Below are 24,390 nucleotides of genomic sequence, written 5' to 3'. Positions count from 1 at the left end.
ATGCTGACATTGTCTTCAAAACCATTTGATTGCATATCTGTTGACATGTACATAATCTTTGTTACACTTAAGGTAAGAAAAGCTTGGAAACTATTAACCATGGTCTCGTTTTATATGTCGAAGAGATAATTTGACAGAGCAGTTTACTATTCTGAAATCCATGTTGTATTCAGACAGATACATATATAGTTCCTACCGTTTCGACCTGGACAGGTTTGTGTCCAAAGGGAGAGCTCTTGGGCGGGCAGTAGGGCTTTGCTACCAGCAGGGGGAGGGGTCTGGAAGGTGCAGACAGAGGAGAGGGGAGAATCTGATTGGGTTGTGCAGGTTGAGGCGGAGCACACTCATACTGTGGCTGCGGTGCTGCTGTGTCCGACGGTTTTTGAGGCTCAGGCTGTGGCTCTGTCATATGGGAAGGTGGATCAGGAAGTGGTTCTGATTGAGGCTTCTCTATTAGTGAGTTGGTCTCTGGTGTCAAACAACTGGTGTTGATGACACCAAGTTTCTCTTTTTCATGTGTACCCTCTGTGTTTACGTCGGCAGCTAACGAGGGCTCCTGTTTTATTAAAACCTCTGATTCCAGTGTGGTTGTATGGTTCAGTGTCTCTGAGTTATCTACATCTGATGCTGGTTTGTGTTCCAGCTCTGTCTGGTTTCGGTCCTTATTGGGTTTGTTGGTGCTTCTGGGTAGCTTCAGGCTGTCCAGTGTTGCGTCGCTGATGGTGAAACGAAGAGCATAACGCTGCAAAACCAAAGCTGCCTCCTCTGGACTCGCTGCATTTCTGTAGGCTTTGCACAGTTCGGCTTCTCTACGTTCTCTAAAAAGAAGAAGAATCAAAACACAGCTTAATTATGCTGACATATGTTAGTGTAATGTTTAAGGCAACAGCAAAGCACTTACTTTTCCTCTACAATCTCCTTGTAGGTCTTAATGCTCTTCCTCTTATTGCTGTCTGATCCATCCTCCTTCATCCTCTTCTCTATTCTCTTCCTTTCCTCTTCTTTTTTAATCAGCTCCTGTGATGCACTGCGACGGCGACTCTTCCAGCGAGCCAGGTCCTAAGACAATGCAAATGCACACTTTCAGACAATTTCAACTCTGCCAACCACTAAACAGTTATAGAACATGAAGATCCTCACATCCTGCCAGTGGTCCTCCTCTTCCAAAAAAGCGTTACATTGTTGATGCATGCGCTCAGGCCGTGACGGGCTCAGCGAAGGTAAATGTCCCACCTCTTCTTCACTGGCCATGTCACCCATACTCACACTCCTGGAAATTTAGACAATGTAAATATTCAATCTAACTCGAAAAAAAAGATTTTTGAAAAATATATGCATGGGTTTTGCTGCTCACAAAATTGAGAGTAAAGATGAAAAATACTTAATGAAACAGCAGCAAACAAAAGAAAAGAAAATAGTAACTTTAAATAACAATTTTTAGGTGTCTAACTCTTTAAATCTCTTATTACTTGACATTGTTTCCTTCAAGCAGATAAGCTTTCTGTAGCCTTTAACAATCAGGCTTTCTGAGAATTTCTCTCGATGTAAATCTGACTAATATATCATTCATGTGTTGTTACCATTTCATCCCGAAACATTTTTATTTTAAACCATTAAACACACTATTCATACACATTCTACCTAATCACTGTGCAGACGTTTTTGTTTGTTTTTTGGTGGTTTTGCATTTTTTATGAATCAATTATATGACTAACTATTAAAATACATTATGTCGCATCCATCCATCCATCCATCCATTTTCTTTACACGCTTGTCCCAAGTGGGGTCGCGAGGGGTATTATGTCGCATCTATTTGATTAAAGTTGTATATAATTAAAGACAATGTCATATACTGAATTTTGACATGGATCTGATCCATGTACCCATACCACCTCTCACTAAAAGACTGGTGGAAGAAAAAAACATTTATTTCTACATTGTTTTTAGGTTAATAAGATGAATATGTGTAGCATTGACCTCAGCACTCTGTTCTGTGTTCAGAGGCAGCAGACCATCTCTGTAGTGGCCACCTGAAAGAAAATTCTTTTAAAAAGTCCAGCATGTGTGGGGTCTGCAGAGATGTTTTCTGTTGTTTTCCTGCCTCTAGACATGTACATATCAAAAGACTCCAAGTGAACTTTATTTTTTGAATTATATAATATATATAGCATCACCATTGGCTAGGAGTAGATTTAGATTTAAAGCTACAGTGTGTAATTTTCAGCGACATCTAACGTCCAGACTGCAGACAGCAGCAACATGAACATCTCCCCCCCACCGCTTCTACCCCCAACAGTACGGCGAGCGTTACGGGTCAAAATGTCTTCCACGACGTCCGCATCACCTACCTTCTCAAGTAATGAGGTTTTTTTACATATATAATTTTACAAATAGTATTTCATTAGTCTGTGTGTTCAGTACCGTCTCAGTTCATCTCTCTCAACTTGCCGTAGTTACTTTCGAGCGTAATGGGCGATCTCGCAATCGCTAGTTTGTTGGCTCTGCGCTGCCGTAGCGCAAAGATGTCTGCCTCCATGGCTGCGAGACCCGCTCCTATGTAATTATAAATAACGAATTCTAAGGCAACGCAAATATTAAGGTTAAGAGGCTGAGCTCGTAGATGATGATAAATAACATAGTTATGTATAATATATTAGATTTCTGACTGTATATCCCTGTAATTATTACACACTGTAGCTTTAAGAAACAAAAACTGTCAAAGAGGGCGAGACAGAAATATTCCACTGGAGATCAGAAACTGGGACATGCCCTTTTAAAATTGATTGGTTTTGACTATACTTTGCTATGTTTTAATTAGTACCTAATTTATTTGTTTTATGTCAGCATGCATATGTAATTTATTGTATTGTATTTGTAAACTACTTAAGTGCTTTGTGTCTCTGATATGAAGTTGTCAAAGTCTTGGCAGGGTTATAATTAAAAAAAGAGACATTCCCCTCAATGGATTGTTTTAACCTGGTTAAACAGATGAATAAAATATTAAACAAAAGGGGAAAAGCTTCAACGGTTAAAGAGCACCAGGACCAAAAAAATATATTTAATAAACGGCTTCTAAACCAAACAACCTAGCAAAGAACCAGCTTTAAACGTAACGTTTAAGCAGTTTTATTCTTCTGTGGAGAAAAAAATCAAAGATATAATTTAGCACCAGCTATAAGATTTATAAAAACTGTAAAATAAAAATGTGACGATTAACTGAAAAATTATACGGTACATCTCTTACATTTGGTTGCGTTTGATCAACTTTAAGGCTATAAATAGTTAATACTGTACATCATTTGCAAACCTGTAGTACTGATCTTACTTCTTTTGAGGACTTTCTTTAAATGTTTAGAACAAACTGGATGCCATGCTGTCAGGGTGAGAATGAAAAATTAAACAACAACTGTTGATCAAAACCAGTCAAAGATAAACAAAAAAAACAGCTCTAAGAATCCAAATAACATCAATTTTGGGGTCATGAATACATTGAACAAGCATTCGATGGACAAAATGCAAGGTTATGAAGACCAAGTAATGAAACAATGAGATAAGCAATAAAACAATCAGGCCAAGTGGTAAAAATGCACAATGAGATGCCAAACAAAGGCCATGGAAATAGTTCCTTCATGCCTGTATGTTGCAGAGAATTTTGGCAGTTCTTAACTGACATGCAGACATACTTCTTCATGCAGGACCTCAGAAATATTCAGTTGGTAAAACTTACTCAATGTCTAACAGAAAAGCAACACGTCGGCTCACCCTATAACAGCAGCAGAGGAAAGAAAGTAAGGACAAAAGGCTGGAATGACAAGCTTAAACAGGCAGCTGATGAGGGGGGAAATGAGAGAAGTTTCAAATGTCACCATTATAAATAATAGACAAATATGTATAAAACAGAAATAGACCAGCTTGAATGTCAGCACTACTGTCCTGTTGGTCAAATCAGAGAAATGATTAACAAGCAAACATTCATCTCACATCATTGGAGGAAGATCATCCTCTGTCCAAGATGGTTTCTTTTCCACTTCCAGATTCCCATCACTGTTTTTCTCCTCCTCTCTTCCAGCCTCCAACTCTTCCTCTGCTTTACAGATTTGAGTCGAGGGAATGCTGGGAGGAGGTGTGAGTGAAGAGGAGGAGGATGATAATGATGGTTCAGTCACTTCGCTCACAGCAGCATTATGGACCATCACAGTTTCTCTCTTTTCTAGCTTTTCCTTCCCTATCAACCCAGGACACCTCAGGCTGGTTGGGGCTTTGAAGGGCGAGGCTTCATGTTCTGCTGCCATGGTAACAACGCTGCTGATACAACGAGCCATTGATAGAGCCAGGATTAACAGGGTACACACCAAAATGGTAAATCAGAACTGCTTTCCAAAAAACTGATGACTGATCAGCTCTTCGGAATAAATCCAAGTTTCATTACATTTATTTTCTGTTATCCTATGACCTGTTTGCCAATACTTTATAGAGCAGGTCAACTAATTATGTTAATACGTATGATACACTATTTTCTATCATATCAGAATCTTCTGAGGAAGTTTCTATCTTTTTTCTCAAAAAGTTTTTCTAATATTCCACTATGGGTCCATTATGATTTTTTTTCTAAGAATGTTTTATATTTTCTAAAGGTGTCTAAACTCTAGCAGACTCAATTATGAGTTTATATTTGTTTAAATTATTTATTTTATGAATTTACAGAAACACTCGTTCTTCTCTAAAGTGGCTTCCAAGCAGTTTCATTTGGATTCAGTTCTGATTTATTCGGAAACGATAAAATCTGACAGATTAATTAGCGGCTGAAACTCAGCAAACAGTCATGCCAACCAAAGCCAAAGTTTGTAATAACAAAAAAGGGGGAAAAAACAATGCTAGTCTCAACAAGGCATTAACTGAGCCATTCAAGAGGGTGAAAAGAGTGGGTAGGACATATTAATTCAACTGATTAAAAATGATGAGCCTTTTACCAAAGATACATCCACACAAGGAATAATAATATGATTAAACGATCCTGCAGAACCCAAAACAAGTCAATTAATTCAGGACTAGCTTCAGATAGCCAGGATACTACGGATAGAAACTTGTGCTATCAGAAACTTCATTTGAATTTCCTGGATTGAATCTGCATTTATGTAATATGCAATTAAATGCAAACGTTTGAGAAAGACTTTCAGTAAATTAAAACTGAATTTAATTGTTGAAAACTGAATTAATTTCAACTGGTCTGTTTTATTTTTGGGTCTATATTTCAATTTATATTTGAAAGTTATGTTTCATTGTGTTAAGATTTAAGCCACAGAATAATCAAAAATTAGCTTGCTAGGTGTCATTAATAATGGGAAATTATCAATCATATTAGCATCATGTAGAAAAGAAAAAAAAGATGGCTAACTGTACCAGCTATCTGTAGCTATTAGCTAAAGATGCTAAATTAGCATAGCATGTTGCTGGTGTTGTTCTGGGTTTCCCAGTCATGTTTGACATGGGTATGGTATCTACAAAGCTCATGTATGCTCCAGTGCAAATCTGGGAATCTGTTTGATTAGTCTATCTTAATTGTGACACAAAGTAACTAAAAATTGAATTATAGAGCTGAAAGTAAAAAAAGAGAAATTTGAATGTTCTATTAAAAAAACGGAATCTTTAAACCAAATGTATTCACATTCAAACCGCTAAATTCAGATTTGATTGAGTGAACTTCCTTTTCTAAATAATGTATTTGATTTCAAATTACTTTAAAACCGATTCAGTCAGGGCAATACAAATGTATTTTCTGATGGTACAAGTTTGTCTGCCCATAGGAAATCTGATGACTTTCCATGCACATGTGGCCACTAGCATTCAAACTTTATCTGCAAATGATTCTAGTGTTACTGACAGGAGGTTACCAACATAACACCCATGTCTTCATTTCAGCACAGTAAATACCTTTCTCTGTCTGTGTTTTCTGTGAGTTTAGACCCGCTGCATGACTGCTTCCCTGCAGACACTGAGCTGATGTTGCATTTGACCGATCCAGGGACCGGAAGGAACTGATTGCAGCAGGGATTTCCTCTGATCACACCTGGTTTCTGTAACAATCTGGTTCTTCGAGCCATCATGTCATCTTTCTCTGGGTCAGGGCCATGATCCATTGCATCATGCTCGTCTTCGTCTTCACTTTCTGTTTGAGACGTTGCTCTGATCACCGTAGGGTCATTTTGGTGTTGAGGCATTTCTTGGGAAACTCTGAGATGCTGGTTATCCACTCTAAGGTAGAGAAGTCTGTAATTTAAATAACTAATACACCGATGACTAAGCAAGCAACATCAAACTTGTTAGTGGTTTCTGCACCCTGTTAAGCACAGCAAACGCGAACTTTCAGCCCACCTGGTGCTGAGCTCCTCGCTTTTTTCTGCCTGTGCTTCCTTTTTGTTAAAAGAAGCAGCAGCAGTAGCCTCTCCTCGGCTGCACCACTTTGAGCCAGGCAAAGGCAGGAAACGGTTGTAACCTGCTGGTCCGGTTGTTTGTTTCTGGAATATCCCCGTCCTCCTGGCCATCATATCATCTTTCTGAAGATCAGGGATCCTGTCCTCTTCTTCCTCCTCCTCCTCTTCTTCAGCTCTCTGCTTGTACTGAGCAAAACGAGCGTCTATCTCAGCAGGAGTAGGGGAGGACTTTGTGGTCCAGGTTTGGAGATCCACAGAGGGAGGGGTGGCTAGACTGGGAACAGGTCCATCCATGAGACCGCTAGAGTGCAGCATGAAGCACAAAGTCAAAGCAACAGAGTTGGGTTACTGATACCCAAAAACCACTGCAATGACGGCGATCAAATGTAAAGATTTTTAGAAGCAGGTTAGAGGAGCAGAAAACAATAATGCCTCTCCAAATCTAAAACAGGCAAATAAACAAAGCAAAAAAAGCAAGCCTAAGAAATTTGCTGACATTAGCAAATAAAGTTAAAGGGATAAGAATATATTTTATTGTAACAAATAAAGAAAGTACTTTCCCTAATTGGACATGCACACGTGAGCAAAGCTCAGAAAGAGACTGAGACATTAAAGCTATCTGAATAAGGCATTCGAAGATGGGAGACGTCTAAAACATGCAGAACATGGCAATCAGGAACAGATCAAGGAACCAATGTGCCTCAAGGTTTACCGACCCCTTGAACTTCTGTAACTTAACTTTCAGTGTATTGTCTTAGCATTGTATGTTATAGACCAACACAAAACAACTCATTATCATAAAGAAGAAACAGAATGATACGGTGTTAAAATTTAAAAAGCACGCAAAATCACACAAGAAAGCCATAGAAAGTATGCTCTAAAATTGACACAGGCTACACAACATACAATACAAACCAAACCCATTCCAAACTCTTTGCATGAAAGAAAACCGATGCTGCACATCTTCCCATTCATGTACACATGTTGGTGGCAGTATCATGCTGTGGGCTTCCTTCTACAGAAAATCGGTTTAAGAGCTGATGGGGAGGTGGACTGAGCTAAACACAGGCCAATACTATGTGAAAAAATGTTAAATGGCTGCATTAGAGTCGAGAAGGGGGCCTTGTTCCAGCAGGACGATGACATGGCTAAGGTTAGAGCACAAGATCTTAGTCCTTTTGAGAGTCTGATGGAAGGATTGATGATCATCAAAGTATTACGCTGGGGACACTCAGTTACATAAAATCTTACCAAAATACATTGAATTCTGAGGTTGTTAAAAACAAGCTTGAACAAATCTAAAAGGGTATCAACACTTTAGCAGAGCACTGAGGATAAAAGCATAAAGGCTCTAAAATAGGAAGCAGGTGAGATGAGGCACAGAACTGCAGAATCCATAGCTTATTTCTATTGCTAATTGTTCTTTCAAGCTGTTTCTTTTAAACAGTTCTGAATGAGCCATCCCTGAATGAATTTAAGCTAGTCCATCAGATGTCTAGCTGATTCAATAAGTTCCTCTGGTAATTCTGCATGCATTCGTGCATCTTTACCTTCTAACAAAACTACAAGCAATCAATGCAATGCAGTGCAATGGAGAAAATCTTATACTAGGTAGAGAAGGGAGAATAGCCTTTAGGACCTTCAAACCTGATAAAAATGCAACAAGCAGTTTATTTAACTAACTTGATAAGTAAAGCGACAGAAAAGGGCCTTCTATCGTTAAGAGTAGCACAGACTAGTGGAGGCGATTATGGATTGGGGCCATTACTTTAACTCGTCTGGGCTTTGGCCTCGTCCATACCTGCATTCCCGCTCTGAAAGCTGGGAGGCCAGGCCAGTGGTAGGCATGGCTACTGTTGCCTTGGAAGGGAGTCGTCTAAGCAACTCCGTCTCCTCCCCTCCTCCCGACATGACTTTGTCTGTCGGCTGCTCGATCTCAGTCACGCCCCCAAAGGTCACTACTCTGCTGTGACCTCGTCCAGCTTTAGCTGATCCGCTGACAGGTCTTCCATAAGTTTTCTGCAGACAAGCTTGACACACAGGGGCTGGCCTATCCTCACTGTGAATCCGGTCTCATACCAAAGCAAGGAACACAGACGCGCACGGCAAGCAGAAGAGCATGAGACAGAGGAATAGGGTGGAAGAGAAATCATGAAAAAGGAGATCGGGCTGTAAAGACAAAAGGTCGTTGAGGTTGAAATGTTTTGTCAGACAGGAAGCAGTGGATGACCAGTGGAGGACAAAGCTTAGGGTTGTCTGTCTGCATCACTTCAGCACACAAGAACGCACTTAGCGTTTTATCTCCTGTACTGTAGGTAGCTACATTTTCCTACTCGCTGCTGCTCCGTTAGAGCACAAAAAACTCTTTATCCTGTTCCTCATGTCGCAATGAGATCAGCACGAAGACAAAAACAAAGCCGGGGCACTGCTTGCAGCCAACTGTTTTGTTTTTGGTCAAACACACATTCACACATCAGCTCTCATACAGAGCAGCCAGTTCCCTGCTCCTTTCCAATGCCAGTTGAACAGGAATAAAGAGAACTCAAGCCCAAATGATAAAGATAATCCAGAACGAGGTGAGAGGGAAAGGGAGAACAGGGAGGTTTAAGGCGTACTCATTCAGAACTACAATTGTTTAACAAGGAGATGTTAGTTCAATCAAATAACAGGTTAAACGTCCAATATTTATATCTTATTTTCATGCTTGGGTTGTTAAAAAGCCACTACAGGCATTACCTCAGGGTTCATAATTTCCAATTTAGACACAGATTAGCACATACAGCCCCCTCACATTTATTGGCACTCCTGGTAAAAATGTGTACAAAGCTCTTAAAAACAATTGATCGCCCAAATACTTGGAATCCCTCAACATTTGTTTGTATGACTGGGTTGCTCTCAGTGAGCTCCAGCATGGTGTTGTGTTAGGAGGCGATATGTCCAACAAGTCAGATTGTAAAATTTCCTTGCCCCTAAATATTTTACCAACAACAGTCAGCAATATTAAAACACAGTGAAACTGATTGGTAATGACACCAACCCAACCATGAAGTGAAATTAAAAATTATTGAGCGGGGGCAGCAGATGTTGACACGCAGAGTGGGTCGAGATGGCCAACTTTCTGCAGAGTCAGTCGCTAAGAACCTCCTTGCTATGGAAACGTTCTCTCCCAGAATGCCATTGTTCATCTCAGTTCTCTAATAGTTAGCTTTGCAGATTGTCCTCTCTATGTGGAGGAAAGATGGAGTTGGGCGGTTTTAAGGTTTTAATCAATGCGGACTCTGGGTGCAGAACTCTTTTCTCTGTGCGATTTCTTGATATGACAATAAACGTCACACAGCAGAACATTCATCTCCACCAACAACAAAAAGACAATATTGTCGGTTTGATTTTTCTAAATACTGTTTGAGAGAGATGAGGTTTCTGTACTCATATGGGATTCATTTTAAGGATTAATTACTTGCTTTTCTTTTTACCAGGGTGCCACATGTGAACGGTCCGTAGAATGATGTTTAAGAAAAACATTATTACCTTGAACTTTTGATTGGCATTCCTTTATTGAGGAATTTGCTATTTTTTAAATAATTTAACACAAAAACAGAAAACAGTCAGATGAAAAAAATAGGACACCCTTTTACAGCCTCTGAGGCTCTCTTCTGGAAACAGAATTAAATATTCCCTAAAAAATACAACAAAAATAGATAAATCTGCATTTCTGACCCAAACATTCAACTCAGTTCAATAAAACTTTATTGATCCCAACTGTAGATTAAAACTGTTAAATGACAACCTGTCATGGGATCTACAGCAGGTTATCATTGCTGCCATTATCATTGCTCACTATCACCAATTCACCATCAATTCTACCCTGTTTCAGAGGAAGTTTGAAACAAGAAAACAACTGTGAAAAAACAATTAAAAGTGAACAACGACTAAGCTGCGTAAACTTCTATTGACCCAAAATATACCAGGAAGTATAATAAGGACTGGCTTAGATTAAAGAAATGGAAAGTAATGGGCAGAGTCCAGAGATCTTTACTTCCTTTAAAAGTTGTCAAATAAATGAAGCAAGCTCGAAATGAAACATCTCAGAATTGAAGGTTTGAGACAGTGCTAGATGGTGACAAGAAGCGACTGAATGGGCTTATTTCAGCTAATAAGAGGGGGTCTGCCATTTTTTCTAAACAAACACATTTTTGTTGATCTCTTTTATGTAATGGTGATAACAAGGGAAATATTCAGTGGTTACTTGTAACTACCTCACTGTTTTTACCTGAGACTAACAAAACAAAGGTATCGATGTGCAGGAATTTCTTTTGACAGAATGGATTATTCCATAGGGTGTCCTATCTTTTCATTTGACATTAAATGTGCATTATAAAGCCTTGCAGCATTCTCAGGCAGGGAGTGTGTTTGGCACCTTGGTTCAGTCATCCTCAGTCTCTCCCATTTCTGCATATCAGCTTGGCTCATGGAGGATGAAACAAAGCTGATTGGTCCGTCCTTCTGAGGGAGGGGCCTAATCTGGCCCCGTCTACGAGCCAGGTCATCCCTCTGCCTGTTAGGCACTGCCTCATCTTTCCCCTCTTCTTCTTCCTCATCCCGATCTACCTTCAGGAAGGGATTCTCTTTACGAGTTATGATGTCAGAGACTGCTTCCTTCTCACTGTCCAATCACCAACCAGAGACAATAAGAGGAGCACATTATCCAGCAGAGCGAAGCGTATGTCACCCAACAAGACAACAACACCTGTAAAGCAACTGAGTAGAAGAAATGTGTAAATGTACTAATAATGATTCCAGGGCTGACCTGAGCTCCTTCTCCTGCAGGGTTTGCTGTGAAGCTCGCCTGATGCCTTCCCAGCGCTCTCTGTCCTTGTTGGTGCACACAGGAGGCGGGACGAACTGGTGAACCCTGGAGTTAGCTGGGCTCCGGTGAACTCGTCGGGACGCTAAGTCATCCCTATGAACATCAGGAACCTTCCGCCCCTCCGGTTCCTGCTCCCCCTCAGAGGAGGAGTCGCAGGCCGAATTGTGAGAGCTCAAAAATTCGTTTTCCGAGCGAATAATAATGTTTGGTGGAGATGGTGACCTCACTTCCTGTTCCTCCATTATGGGAGTGCTGGGGTTGTAAAGGAGGAGGCAGTCAATTTCATAGAAGGGAAATTGAACTTCTGGTAGAATTTATCACTCAGAAGCAGGACTGTGCGGATTACTGCCGACGGTCTAGATGGTTAGTTTATCTTCTGATGCGTTATAAATTTTTTTTTAGAAAAGCAGCAGCAGATGACAATAAGGGAGCATGTGACACCTTTAACACAACAGACCACTTTTTCTGGTCAATATACTCTCACAATACCACCATCAAACCCATGATTTAGACACAGACTTCATCATAAAGAATCTTCCATTCCAGAAATCTGCCAACACAATCTGTTAGTGAGTAAACACAAGCAGCAGCTCTCATGCTCGTCCACCCTGACCTGTTGTAACGAGCAGCAGCAGGAAGGACTCTGATTCCTGCCTTCTTCAACTTCTCCAACCTCCTCTCCTCCAAAACCTCCAAGTCCGCTCCCTGTTTTACTTGTTCACCTTTGTTTTCCGGTGCCCAAGTCACCATCTTGGGGGTTTTGTGGTGCATTCCCGTTCTTTTGAACTGTTCTGGTGTGGTTTGAAGGTGACTGGGGAACAGTGTGTAATGGCAGGAATGGATGAGTGTTGAAGACCAGACACTTGTGGGTTTTTACCTCTACAGAAAAGCTTTTAGTTTTTTTTTTTTTTTTTTCTTAAAATAAATTACCTCCGTTGCTCTCCCTCTTCAACGTTTTGTTTCCGTCGTGGTGCCGGGATATAACAACTGGCGTTGGTTCGATTCGGAAGGAACTGGTTAAAGGGGACTGGGCATCGGGATTCACTGCTGGCTGTTCTTCTGGCCAACATGTCATCTTTCCGCACATCTGGTTTCCTGCTGGGAGCATCAGCCTCCGAGTCGCTGCCTCGTCCTGGTCATCAAGGAACAAAGAAAATAATTTTGTCATATTTATTACATTTGCTATTTACTTCAAAAACCCAGGTGCAGTGTTGCCAACTCAGCGACTTTTCAGACCCCTCCAGCGACTATTTTTCAAAAAAGCGACTAGCGACAAATCTGGCGACTTTTTACGGTGTCACTGGGGGCTTTTGGAGACTCTTACGTGAAAGCATGTATCGCTCCTACTCTGCCGTGAGGCGCCTCCCCCATCCCAACCCCGTTCTCCCGCAGGAGTCCCTCTCAGCGCTGCAGTCAGAGCCGCAGGATGTTTACCCTCAGCGTCCAGACTGCAAATGAAGCGCGCATGCACTGGGATTGACGGCGCAAATTGATCACAATAATTAAAATAGCCTGCGCTTTGTAAAGCGAAAAAAGTCGTAACATGCAACTTTTGTCAAAACAAATTAACATGGCACGGAACCACCATGTTTGTTTCATTTTAAAGTGGGGAAACGTAACGTTAGTTTCTCAGGTAGCCCATCTGATGCTTTCCTTACCGTGTTAGTAGGTCACAGACAGTGATAAGGTTGGCTACTTATTTTACTTTTAATTTGATTTGAATTAGCTTAAGCAGCGTTTACATTTACTTTATAAATAAATTAACTTGCAAACCATGAGGGCAAGATTTTTAAAGTTTAAATCTTCTGGCAAAGATAAAGTAAAGATCCTGCAATTTATGGAAGTAAAGCAGAATAAAATCCAGCAAGATCAGTAATATGTCAATTAATTATATGCCACATTCCCATGTAAATATCTGTCTTTGGAGGATGTGTTTTTTTAACACCCCTGGTTCTCTCATTTTCATTGCAAATACAATTTATAATTTGAATCACAGGGCTATTTTTATCTCTATGGTTAAGTATTTTCTCAAGTAGCAACTTTAACTCCTATACTTTCCTGTCTTAAAAGGCAGAACTCTTCTAGTCTAAAAAAAAAACCTCATGTGTTGAAATGGGGGGACCTATTGTTTGAGCCCCTAAGGGGCTTTTAAAAACAAAAATGTCTTTTTTTGCGCTTTATGAAACAAAGTACCCTATATTTTGTGGATGTACAGCTACATTTCTCATGTAAGTTTGCATAGTTTTAACACAAACATTTATTTTTCATATTGCACCAGTACAGTTAATGAGCAACCTGTAACTTGTGTGCTTGTTTGTTCTGTCTAAAATGTTTATTTTGGAATAAAGAGGTTAATATAAAAAATATTTTTTGTCCGATTCATCGATTAATCGAAAAAATAATCGGCCGATTCATCGATTTTTAAAATAATCGTTAGTTGCAGCCCTACTCCATAGCGCTAATGCTACGTTCAGACCGCCCCATGCAGAAGCAGCTGGTTTACATGCAAGTTCAATGGTTGATGCGCATCAAGGCGCAACAAAAGGTCCTGCAGCGCATCTAAACAGCCAAAGCAGGGCTTCACAAGCTTCTGAGCAGCTGATGTGCATGACGTGCTTCAGAAGCAGCAGCAGCTGGAGTTGGAAAGTTTAAATTTTTGCTGCACAATGTGCAACATCAGTCAATCAGAGACGCTGATTGGGAGCTGGCAGGGAGACAGACACATTACTGCCGATGCAGAGCACTGTGATCACTCCTCTGAAACAGTTTATTAATACCTTAATTAACTTAAAATGTCGAAACCTGCTGGCAAAATGTGTTTGATTGTGATTGTGATTTTATTATTCTGAAACCTGCAGTTTGGATTATGTACATGAAAAAGGCCTTCCAGCCACTGCGAACAGTAGCGGAAAACCACGAAGAGGTGATCGGGCCAGAGGCTGCTGTTGAACGGGATTCCCAGTGACAGAGCACTGCCAGTGTACAGAGTGGCTCCGACAGCGAAATAATATTTGAATGCAGGATCGTAATCTTGATGACTGCACAGATTAAGTTTTCTGGTGGACTTTTTCACATATTAAAAATTCGTTTTACCCACTTATAACAGCAAATATAGCAAAGCCGCTCTCTGCCATTGAACAGAGGAGAAGCAGAAGCATCGGACACATCTGTACACATTTTACTGACGTCTGTCGGCCCCGATTACAAATGTGTTTCCAGAGAATTAGTGAGTATAACAGAAGAGCTTTTAAATAGTCAGCATAAACATGAACACACACACCCAGGCTATGATGTTCAGCTGTTGTTTGCACTCAGGCTGACTAGTCACCTTATTCCAAGGGTAAACCTAAATAAACATCTGTTTATCTATGGGTTAATAATTTGGCGTTAACAGGAATAGCTCAGGATTCCTGCTCCTGACTGTTTCTATCCTTCACTTGTGTGATTTTAAAATAACTGCCAACAGGAATAGGACTGCAAGAAGCTGGTTTAGGTCTCTCTAAATGGGATAAAAATACAAAAAAGATTCCTGACCATCACTGTTGCCTCGATTCACAACATCAGGAGAGGGACTGTGCTGGGAGCGTGAACCAAACGAATCCAGACTGTAAAAGTGGGAAATATAAAATATTTATTCTTCAGTAATAGATGTAATAATAAAAAAAAGAAGTCAAAATGTTAATTTAATTTGAATACAAATGCAGACTGGGTGTTGAAAAAGACCTGTCCAGGGAGTTGTCCCTAGTATGCCGTGGCGGAGACAGAGATTCGCTCCTCTCCGAGTCCCAGCAGTCGTAGCCGCTGTCTCGGACGCTGCGTTTTTGGGAGCTGTCACCACAATCATCGCTATCCTATAAAAAAGTAAAATATAAAAAAATAAGTGGAACAGAAAAGCCGTGTAATATCTAATAATAAAACCAGGTCTACCTGTATGTTTTATTTTCCCCCTGCTAAACCAAATTTTCTTTCTCTTTAAATCTTTAAAATGGTTTAAATTATGAGAATTTAATGCCCAGAAGCAATAGATACTATTTTTCATAAAGCTGCTATTTCCTCACCCTTTATCTAAAGCCTTATGGCTCCTGATGTTATAGTGACTGAAGTCCACTTTACTCCAACCAAAAAGAAGGGCAAGTGCAGGTTTTTGGAAACATTGCCCAATAACAAAAACACCAAGAACCATGGAATGGAAAGTTCAGACGTGTCATCACCCATATTATGATAACGCTGTTTAAAAATAAAGGTTGGCTAGCTACAAGTAGCCCCTGCTAAGCAACTGACTGCAGGCTGTCTACCAAAGCACAGCAAAAAATCCGATTGTCATATTAGGTTGCTCATTAAAGGACAGAATGTATTATTCTGCCTAATTTTAGCATCTAGTATAAAACTACAAATACATTTAATTAAAAAATGTCCTAAGGGACTTTATAAAAATGTAATTATTATGACGTTTTTGATCATTTTGTCATATTATTTCATGTTCTCTCTATGCTACTTAACCTCTTACCCACCAGTACCCATCACCCTAAACAGCCCCTCCTCTTCTGCTGTCATTAGTAGTTAGCTGCCTACCATCAGCTAGGCCTGATTAAGGAGCCTGTTTTTACTACACAGCAGTTTTCTTCAAGCTGCTCTAAGTTTGTTCACATTCAGCCAACTTAAAAGTAGGAAAATTATTTTTTTTTCTAAAATTGTATCTTAAATTTTATTTTTACACAGTTTAGGGAGCAATGGACCCAGTGTCAGTAGTTCACTCACCAGCCTCATTTGTGCAAGAAGCCCTTCAAACTCTCTGAGGTTTAGATTAGGTCCACTGTAGGAGGCACAGCCACTGGCAGCTTTTCCCAGCCAGAAAACAGTGTTCAGCACCTGAAAGGCAAACATTCAATATTTGCTTTCACTTTTCTTGATTGTTTATATATATATATATATATATATATATATATATATATATATATAAATACATCATATACAAGCAAAGGGAACGTAAGGAAATAAATTAAATTAGAGAATACAACTTACATTTTTTAGTTTGCGGGTGCAGTCAGAGTCCCTAAAAGAGTGAAGTATATTAGCTAATATACAATCTAGGATTCAAGCATGCATATATTTACAGTTTTGTAGGGATTAGCTCATTTACTTGAAATTAGCTCGTATGGAAGTGTCCTGTAAATCTCCAGGGTCAAACAGCTGGGAGCCCTTCAAGCCTAACTCCTCACATCCTCGTAGGAAGACTGACAGGTTATCCTGGAAGAAACAGCAGGAAGTTAGCACTTATCAAGACGTTAGTTTATAGGCTGGATATCACACTGTGGGGGTGTCCGCTTACCAGCCCAGCGATGGGGGTGGGCAGTCTGTTGATCTTCTTGACCAGTCCTGGTTTTATTGCACTCAGCAGCCTGTGTAGAAAAAGGGAACAGAAGAGATTTATGGAGTCCTGCTGCTAGGTCAGGCATCAGAAACTGAAGAGAGCGATGTCAGGAACCTACTCGCATAACAGGATGCCGTTTTCCAGCGCACTGCGGAAGTCTTTGTTTCCAAAGCTCTTCCCTGTTACAGCCTGCAGAGAGGGGACAGGAAGAGGGACAGGGGACGGATGCAAACAGGAAGACAAAGAGACAGCTGAGCATTTTTCACACAACAGACCAAAAGATAAATACTTCACAAAACATCAAAGAGCCCCTAAGTGGTTCTATCAAGTTTAACACTAAGAGATACTCCAAGGTTTTGGAGTCATCTGTTTAGAGGATAAGTGTAGATTCTTCAATCTCTAAATTGGGTATTTAGCAAAAGAAATGTAAAGAAATTATTTTTTTAAAGGAATCCAGAAGAAGTCAATTATTGATGGTTGCCACACGCCAAATGAGAGACAGATCCAACAAGTGGAAGAAGGTGCTCTTGTCACATGCGATAACTTACTTTTACTTTTTTTTTTTTACTTTTTTACTTTTTGACTCAGTAAACATATCACCATATTCCTAAAAGATTTTTTTTTTGTGCCAAAAATGATATTTTTTTTTCGTGAATCTTTTCCCTCATGATGCTGGTTGTTAAATGGAAAAAATCACCAGTTATGTAAATCCTGCATTTCCACCCCTGCTTTAAAAAGCAAAGAGGTTTTTTTTTTTTGTCTACTAAAAAAACCTGAAAAAAATGACATGGGGACATTATTTTAAGAGGACGTTGCAATGAAATACTATCCTGTTTTTTCTTGCAATTTTGATGTTCGTGTTTTATGGAAACTTCTTAGAAAATTATGAAAAAGTTATTTATATAAACTTGCTGTCACAATCTCATCAGGCAATTAACTAAAAGTTTACAAAGGACAACATTAATTGAACTGAACAGACAGAGATACATGGTTTCCAGTTGTTTTACTAAAAAAAAAAAAAAGCAGTGCCGTTTGTAGATTTAGAGAATAGGTTACAGATTCTCCCCTTCCTTTAGGTCTGAACTTGACTTACTGTAGATGACCATTCCTACACATGAAAAATTAAAAATGTTATTGTAGTTCTGTAGGTTTAGTTCAGCTCCTTTATTTAGTTTGCTCCAGCACGTACATCTAACAGCACTTGTAAGTCACACAAAGAGCCTAAATCACAGATGCTACAATACATAGAGTAGGAGCTAAATGGGTAGGGTGGCTGTTCGTTTTATTAAAGGCCCCAAAAAGATGTTGCAGCTGAATGCAAAACTTGTCATGCACAATCCTCCGGTCTTTTAATATATTATTTTTCATTTAACTAAAGAATATCTGTACGTTTAAGTTTTGTGTAACCAAATGGTTAATAGTCAATGGGTCTGTTGTTCTCCTCTGTTCTGGTAATATCCTCTGATCAAGCACATTGTCATCATCCCACCCTACTAAATAAGTAATAAAACCTTCTATGATATGTGATGGTGCAGTATTAGGTCAATACTGATATCAGCCAATACTCAAAATTGACCTTAATGAAGAAGTTCTGTCGGGACACTCCTGATTAATGACCGCTTTGGTTAGCCAGCCAGTTACAGCAGCCGCTATGTTTTCATGGGTTTACCGTTGTGCTTTTGTCTTCACATTTATAGATAGGCTGAACTTTGCACCTTTCTCTACAACTTTGTTGTTCTTCTGTCTTCATAATACCATATTTTCTTATGTTTCACGAAAACCCTCTAAGTCCTTCACAGAACAACTGGATCAATAGTGAGATTAAACTACATTCAGATTGATTTTATATCATTGTTGGTTGTGATCTAAAGATAACTGGTTTGCTTTGGATGTATCATTGGGCATTCGAGTGGGGGGGGGCTATCTTTAAAATAGAAAAATCGTATATTTTACTTTATGTTGGAGTAATCACCATGTCAAACCAAATACACTGAAGTCTGCAGTTGAAAAAGAGCAACATGGAATTCACACAAGGAACAAAAACAATCCCTTTTTAAACAATTTAAGATAGTCTGAATTTGATGCTGACAGATAGGGGATGTGCTTCTTCCCTATTCATCCTCCCCCCTCTCGACATTTTGCATCAGTGGTGAGAAACTAAAAGCAATTCCAGGTCAGTGAAACACCATTTCATGTCCTTGTTTCAGTCTTTCTAAAATACCACCACATCCAGCCTCAAATCCCTCAACCTGGACTACATTTGGGATTAATTCTTGTGCTGCAGCAGCAGAGGAAAATCAGCGAACCGACGGCGGTATCCTGCCAGAACACCAACCCACACACTCACACAGAGAAACAGTGAGTCCCAGTGAGATTTCAATGGCTGTTGTGTAACCGGTGGCCAAAGATTAAGGAAAAAGGAGAGAAGGTTGACTGATGGTGTTAAAACGTATAATCCAGATTAGCTCAGATTACAGTTTGAACCTAAACTGTGAACTCGCTGATTCTGATGCTCATTAAGGACGGTGGTCAGCAAACATGAGTTATCAGTAGTTTATGGAATGACCAATAGTACAGACACTTTTTATATCTCAAAAGAAAAGGATTTGACTTTGATCTAAGAGCATAATTTCTCCTCCAACACTCCAATATTTTCATTATTCAGTTCTGTGCTAAGACTTAATTGCTCTTAAGCAAATATCTCCTGGCCTGGTTTGAATCCTGCGCCCCAGTATGTAGCCTCCTCACGAGGGATAAACCTGCATTCCTGCGTACGGTTTTCTCTGCCTGCAGATTAGCTTGGCTCCTTCTATGAATGAAGTTGTAACTATGCTTCACCCCAAAGAGGCTACAGCAGAAAGCCCAGGTTTCGGTCATGATCGGAGAAAGTTTGAGAACAAAGCGTTCGATCAAAACCAAGGTATTAACTCTATGTTTGTTCAAGAGGCATTTAATCGGAAAACTGGAAAATGTTTTGGAGGAGGAGGAGCTTTTGTAGATTGACAGCTAAATGCTAAAATAACAAAACAAAACAAAATCTGAGTTCTTAGGTGTCCTAAAGATGAGCTGGTTGCCCGTCCAGGGACCTGGTAAAGGTTGTAGATTATCTGGTAATGACTATGATTAACTTTCCTTCATTACAACAGAAAAAAAGTGCTTTCTAAAAATTGACCCTGGTCATTATTTATTTAATATTCTTGCAAAACATCTGTATGATAAGTGTTGAAAGGACAACACATTTTACCATCTGTGGTGAGAAAAACACAGTATTGTTTTGCTTACATAAGTGATGACCAGATGTTTGTCTCTGGCAGCAGCATTTTTTTTTTTTTTACTTGTATCACACAAATTCTGAATGTCTATCTTTCTGGGACCCTGTATGCCAAATCTTTAACTCATAATTCAAACAAGATCCAGAAACTTACACCTTTTCTTTCTAGAGACGTATCCTTGCTCCTCAAGTCTGAGACTGACCCTTCCTGTAATGTTTCAGGGAGTCTGGGTCTTTAAAACATTTAAAGCCTTACCATACATAATTTACACTAGGTAGTGTTTTCATTGTAACTCAAATAGTTATTTATGTTTTGTGATGGTTGTGGGTTAAACTTGACTGGGACAGTCAGTAGGAAGTGCAGTTGGTTGTTTGTGCTGAAAACAAAAAAAGCTACTGGGGCTGTTTTTGTTTTTTTTGCTGAAGTGCTAAGAGAGTTCTAATCAGAAGGAAAAATGGGTTATAATACATTTTCTTATATGTAAAACTATTTATTTCAAGATACTTTTACATAAAAGATAACAGCTGAAGTCTTACAGGGTATTTTACAGCCAGTAATAGTAACTTGAGCCTTCTTCGTCTGCAAGTTGCATTGCTCTGTGCAGCCAAGCTGAATGGCAGCAGCAGCAGCTTCCATGCAAGCCTAGAGGGAGATAACCTCTGATACCTCACTGACTTCATCATGTTCAGGAGTTCTTAATAAGATGGGGGGGGGGACTGGTCATAATGAACCAGAATTTCCTCTTTTGTTAGGTTTAATGCCCATGTGATTTAAGGAATTTGATTACCGTTGTCCAAAATATTTGAAAATCAAGGGAATGTCCTGATAAACATAGCGAAACAGTCTGTATGTGTATGTAGGCCAACATAGCTGTCAGTTTACCAGCTCCACAAAAATAGGCAAATTGGGAAGCTACATTAAAAAAAATATGGAAGAAGTGTCTTAAAAGTAGCTGGTGATTAAAAAATAATTGAAAAATCTTCCTGGATGGGAAGCAAAACTTTTTTTTACTTTTTTGTCTTAGATATAATGAGGAAAACTGTGAGTAGGATGAGAGCGTGAAGACATGAAGTGATGTTTGGACAAGGGGTAATCTATTGTCGTCTGCTTTCTATAAACCTGTACCGAAATCTGAATTTCCTGAAACATTAATTTAATTTTAATCAAAAAAGACACAGCAAAGTTAAATTAAATGTCCTTTTAACACCTATTAAACACGTTTCTTCAGTGTTGTTAAAGGTGCTGATGGTTGTGGGAAGGAATTTCAAACTCAAAACCTTAGAAAAATCCAACCTTTAGTTTAAGCACAAGCATACCGCATAAACATAAAAACCTACTTTCACCACAAAATTTGTTGTGCCTCAGTTCTTACCAATCCCCTAAATTCCTCTAATAATAAATGTTACTTTAGTTTTTTTTGGTTGATCAGAGAGATAGGAATTTACTTTACTAAAACCTTGGCACCATGGTTCCCTGTGCATTAAGTTTAATGTGACACAAAGGTCAATTTTTTAGACACCCTGCAAAACAGAAACGATAGGGAAACAGAGCTAAAGTCGATAAATGAAACATTAAAACAATAAAACTGACAAGCAAGGCTGGAAAAAGACATACGTTTATCCTGTTTGAAGACTAAGCAGAACATTTTAGTAGGCAATCCGAGGAAACTTGATGGAAGGGTACAGTATCCGTGTCTCCATTTGCTAAAGAGAGACACGTTTTATTTTGTGGTGGCTGTTTATCTGCTGACCTTATGGTGTCCAATTGTTCTGCGGGCTTTTAGTGACCAATAAATGTCATACAAACAAAGAAAGCAGTGACCTTTCTAAAGAGATTTCAGGGGTCTTCTTCATTTTGAGGTCATTGAAAAGACAGGAGACAATGGTGATATTCTGACTGTAGAATTAGGTTTTACCTTTCATGGTCTGTTCCTCTGAGGAATTAAGACTTACAAACAAATGGACATACAGATGTACTAAAGAAGACCTAAGGAAGTCTGATGTAATCTTGTTAATTTCGTTGCACACAGAACTGATGAAGGGTTGCTCGCAGACAAGAGATGAGATTTTATGTAAGAGAACAATAGCATTCATTTAAGGGATGCAACTAACAATTATTTTACAAATCCATAAATTTTTATTGTTATTATTATTATTATTATTACGTTTAATAATCGGATAGCAAAAAGTTCCTTAAAGAAAACTTTTTATGAAATTCAACCAGGTTCTGAATAGAGCAGATTGACAGACAAAACATTTTTTTTTTTATCTTATCTAAATCTTATACAATCTTATAAATGTTTAAATATTTTTTTTTTCAATTTTGATATAATTACTGCTCTAAGGGTGTTGCCCTGTCAGATAAAAGCATGTTTAAGAGTCTTTATCAGTTAACGATTAATCGATTACTTAATTAGTTGACGATTATTTCAATAACTGATTAATTGTTTCAACCCCAAGTCATTTACAATCATACTGTCTATTGCAGAGATTCAGAGCTAAATAAAAAACACTTCCTTTATCAGAGCAAATGATGAGTGAAAGAATCTTAAATGAGAGTTTAGTTGTGGACGTTACATATGCTTTGGACTGGAAGCAATCAAATGATTGGAGCTGAATTCAATTATGAGTGTTACTTTCGTCTATAACCAAAAAAAGACAACAACAAAAAAACATTGATTTTCAACAAACAGGCAAGATTTTTTATTTCCTCCCTCATTCAAGAGGAATTAATGCATTAAAGCTTTTGATGAGTAGTTTTAACATTTACATCCCCGGTAAGTGTTGATAACGGTAGTATTGGTAACTACTTTGGTTTTTACAATCACTGGTTGTATTTTTCAATCCAAGCATACAAAAAGCATCAGAGGCAAATTGCAATTCAGTTTCTGCAGTCAAATCTAGATGTGCACTGAGGATGCCAGAAATTATTGATCTGTTCATCAGGTGATATACAATACAAAATGTGTTACCTGATGTTTTTAAGACCAAAGCCTCAGCTTATTATATTTAGCCTACAAAACCAAATGAGCTCATTTCTTTAACGTCTCCCCATTGTCTTCTGCAAGGACAGAGTTGATTTTGCATGTTGCCTGTAACTTTCTTACACTTGAGTTTGACTATGAGCAGAGCATATATTTTTACCAAGTCAGCACCACCATTGTTTTACATTCCGTCATTCAGCTCCTGATCCGTGTAAACTCACTGATTCCCAGCTCTCACACTTCTCCTCTCCCATGCACAAACAGCTGGCTGTCTGGGACTACTGGAGTTAATCCTTCCAGGACAGCTGTGACATCTGGCACACACGCTAAGTCGACACACACATTCTTGTCTTTATTCCATTGGTTTGGCCAAAACAAAAGTAATGTGCTGCATGTCAAGTTTAAGCTGGGGTTAAATGCTAAAACTGAATAGAATGAACCCATTTTAAAACAATGGGTCTGCAAACAGTTAGATCTGCAGTCCTCTGGTTATTATCTGGTCAGATAATTCATCACTCGTCTGCTTTACTTGCTCCGGAAAACACCTGAGAACCTGTCGCTGTTTTGTTCCCATAGTGACCAATGTCATCCAACCGGGGTGTGTCCGTGGCTCAAATGCTGACTGGTATGTGTGTGTGCACACACTTTGCATAGTTCGCTGAAATGGCACATGGGATCTTTGCAGGGCAGCGTGGTTAACCCTGAATTATCCCCACCTGTGCAGGAGTATAAATACAGCCCTGAAAATAGAGCTGGACTGGAAATAACAGGGGAATTAGGGGGCAGAAAGAGACAAAGCAAAGACACTGTATGGAGGATTAAGACTTAGGAGACTGGAATTAACCCAGAGCAGACAGTTCTCACCACCAATAGTACACTTTATTTTAGCGTAGACGGAAATCTGTTAATGAGCAAGTTACAAACTATTGGCTTTGTTGTTCCTTCAGTAGGTTACAACTATGATCTGAGAACTAAACTAGGTTCATGCTCAAAGAGATCTGGCTGCTTAAAAGTTAAAGCATATTGAAATTTCTTAAGAGGCTGCATCGAAATTCACTATTTTCTATGAAGAAAAGTTTGCTGTGTTTGTAAAATAAAAAATAATATTCCATTATCTTTCCACAAAGAGAAAGAACCGCCCACTCTTTGAAATATATACGAATGATTGGCAACTCGCAGCTGAACAACATGCAACATAGCATTCTCGGAAAGAACAACAGAAACTTAGGTTACTGAATTGGAGCTCAGACCCACCTTCTCCACTTTAAAAAGAAAATTGCACATGCACAACCCTGTACCCGTTCACGAGAGGGTAGGCCTATTAAACACATGCAAGAGCATGCACAAGCCCATTTCTCCTCCTGCACACTTTGTTTAAAAGTTGCTGTTTGCATCGCTCATACAAGCTTACTTTCCAAAAGAAGATTTGCAATTTTTCCACTATGTCAGACTCACCACCGGTAAGT

The 24,390-nt window shown here is 39.2% G+C and overlaps 1 protein-coding gene across 7 annotated transcripts in view; it reads right to left on the bottom strand.

Annotated features, from left to right (window-relative positions):
- Window positions 1-24,390, bottom strand: part of LOC107090471 (LIM and calponin homology domains-containing protein 1-like) — a 41,926-nt gene that overhangs the window by 13,885 nt on the left and 3,651 nt on the right. For 2 of the 7 annotated variants that reach the window (XM_015383860.1, XM_015383864.1), the window contains exons 2-20: window positions 16,788-16,858; window positions 16,628-16,697; window positions 16,439-16,545; window positions 16,321-16,351; window positions 16,057-16,167; window positions 15,022-15,149; window positions 14,833-14,903; window positions 12,229-12,430; window positions 11,912-12,109; window positions 11,239-11,550; window positions 10,849-11,094; window positions 8,233-8,490; window positions 6,373-6,732; window positions 5,932-6,267; window positions 3,982-4,305; window positions 3,728-3,763; window positions 1,141-1,270; window positions 902-1,059; window positions 197-818 (exon numbers count right to left, since the gene is read on the bottom strand). In XM_015383860.1, the coding sequence (XP_015239346.1) occupies window positions 197-818; window positions 902-1,059; window positions 1,141-1,270; window positions 3,728-3,763; window positions 3,982-4,305; window positions 5,932-6,267; window positions 6,373-6,732; window positions 8,233-8,490; window positions 10,849-11,094; window positions 11,239-11,550; window positions 11,912-12,109; window positions 12,229-12,430; window positions 14,833-14,903; window positions 15,022-15,149; window positions 16,057-16,167; window positions 16,321-16,351; window positions 16,439-16,545; window positions 16,628-16,697; window positions 16,788-16,858 (3,771 nt within the window). The remainder of the gene's footprint in view (window positions 1-196; window positions 819-901; window positions 1,060-1,140; window positions 1,271-3,727; window positions 3,764-3,981; window positions 4,306-5,931; window positions 6,268-6,372; window positions 6,733-8,232; window positions 8,491-10,848; window positions 11,095-11,238; window positions 11,551-11,911; window positions 12,110-12,228; window positions 12,431-14,832; window positions 14,904-15,021; window positions 15,150-16,056; window positions 16,168-16,320; window positions 16,352-16,438; window positions 16,546-16,627; window positions 16,698-16,787; window positions 16,859-24,390) is intronic. The other 5 variants (XM_015383861.1, XM_015383862.1, XM_015383863.1 and 2 more) reach the window with 5 other exon arrangements.

This window comes from Cyprinodon variegatus, unplaced genomic scaffold, assembly GCF_000732505.1.
Source record: "Cyprinodon variegatus isolate N-32 unplaced genomic scaffold, C_variegatus-1.0 Scaffold296, whole genome shotgun sequence".
Taxonomy (NCBI): Eukaryota; Metazoa; Chordata; class Actinopteri; order Cyprinodontiformes; family Cyprinodontidae; genus Cyprinodon; species Cyprinodon variegatus.
This window is presented reverse-complemented; position numbering and strand designations above follow the sequence as displayed.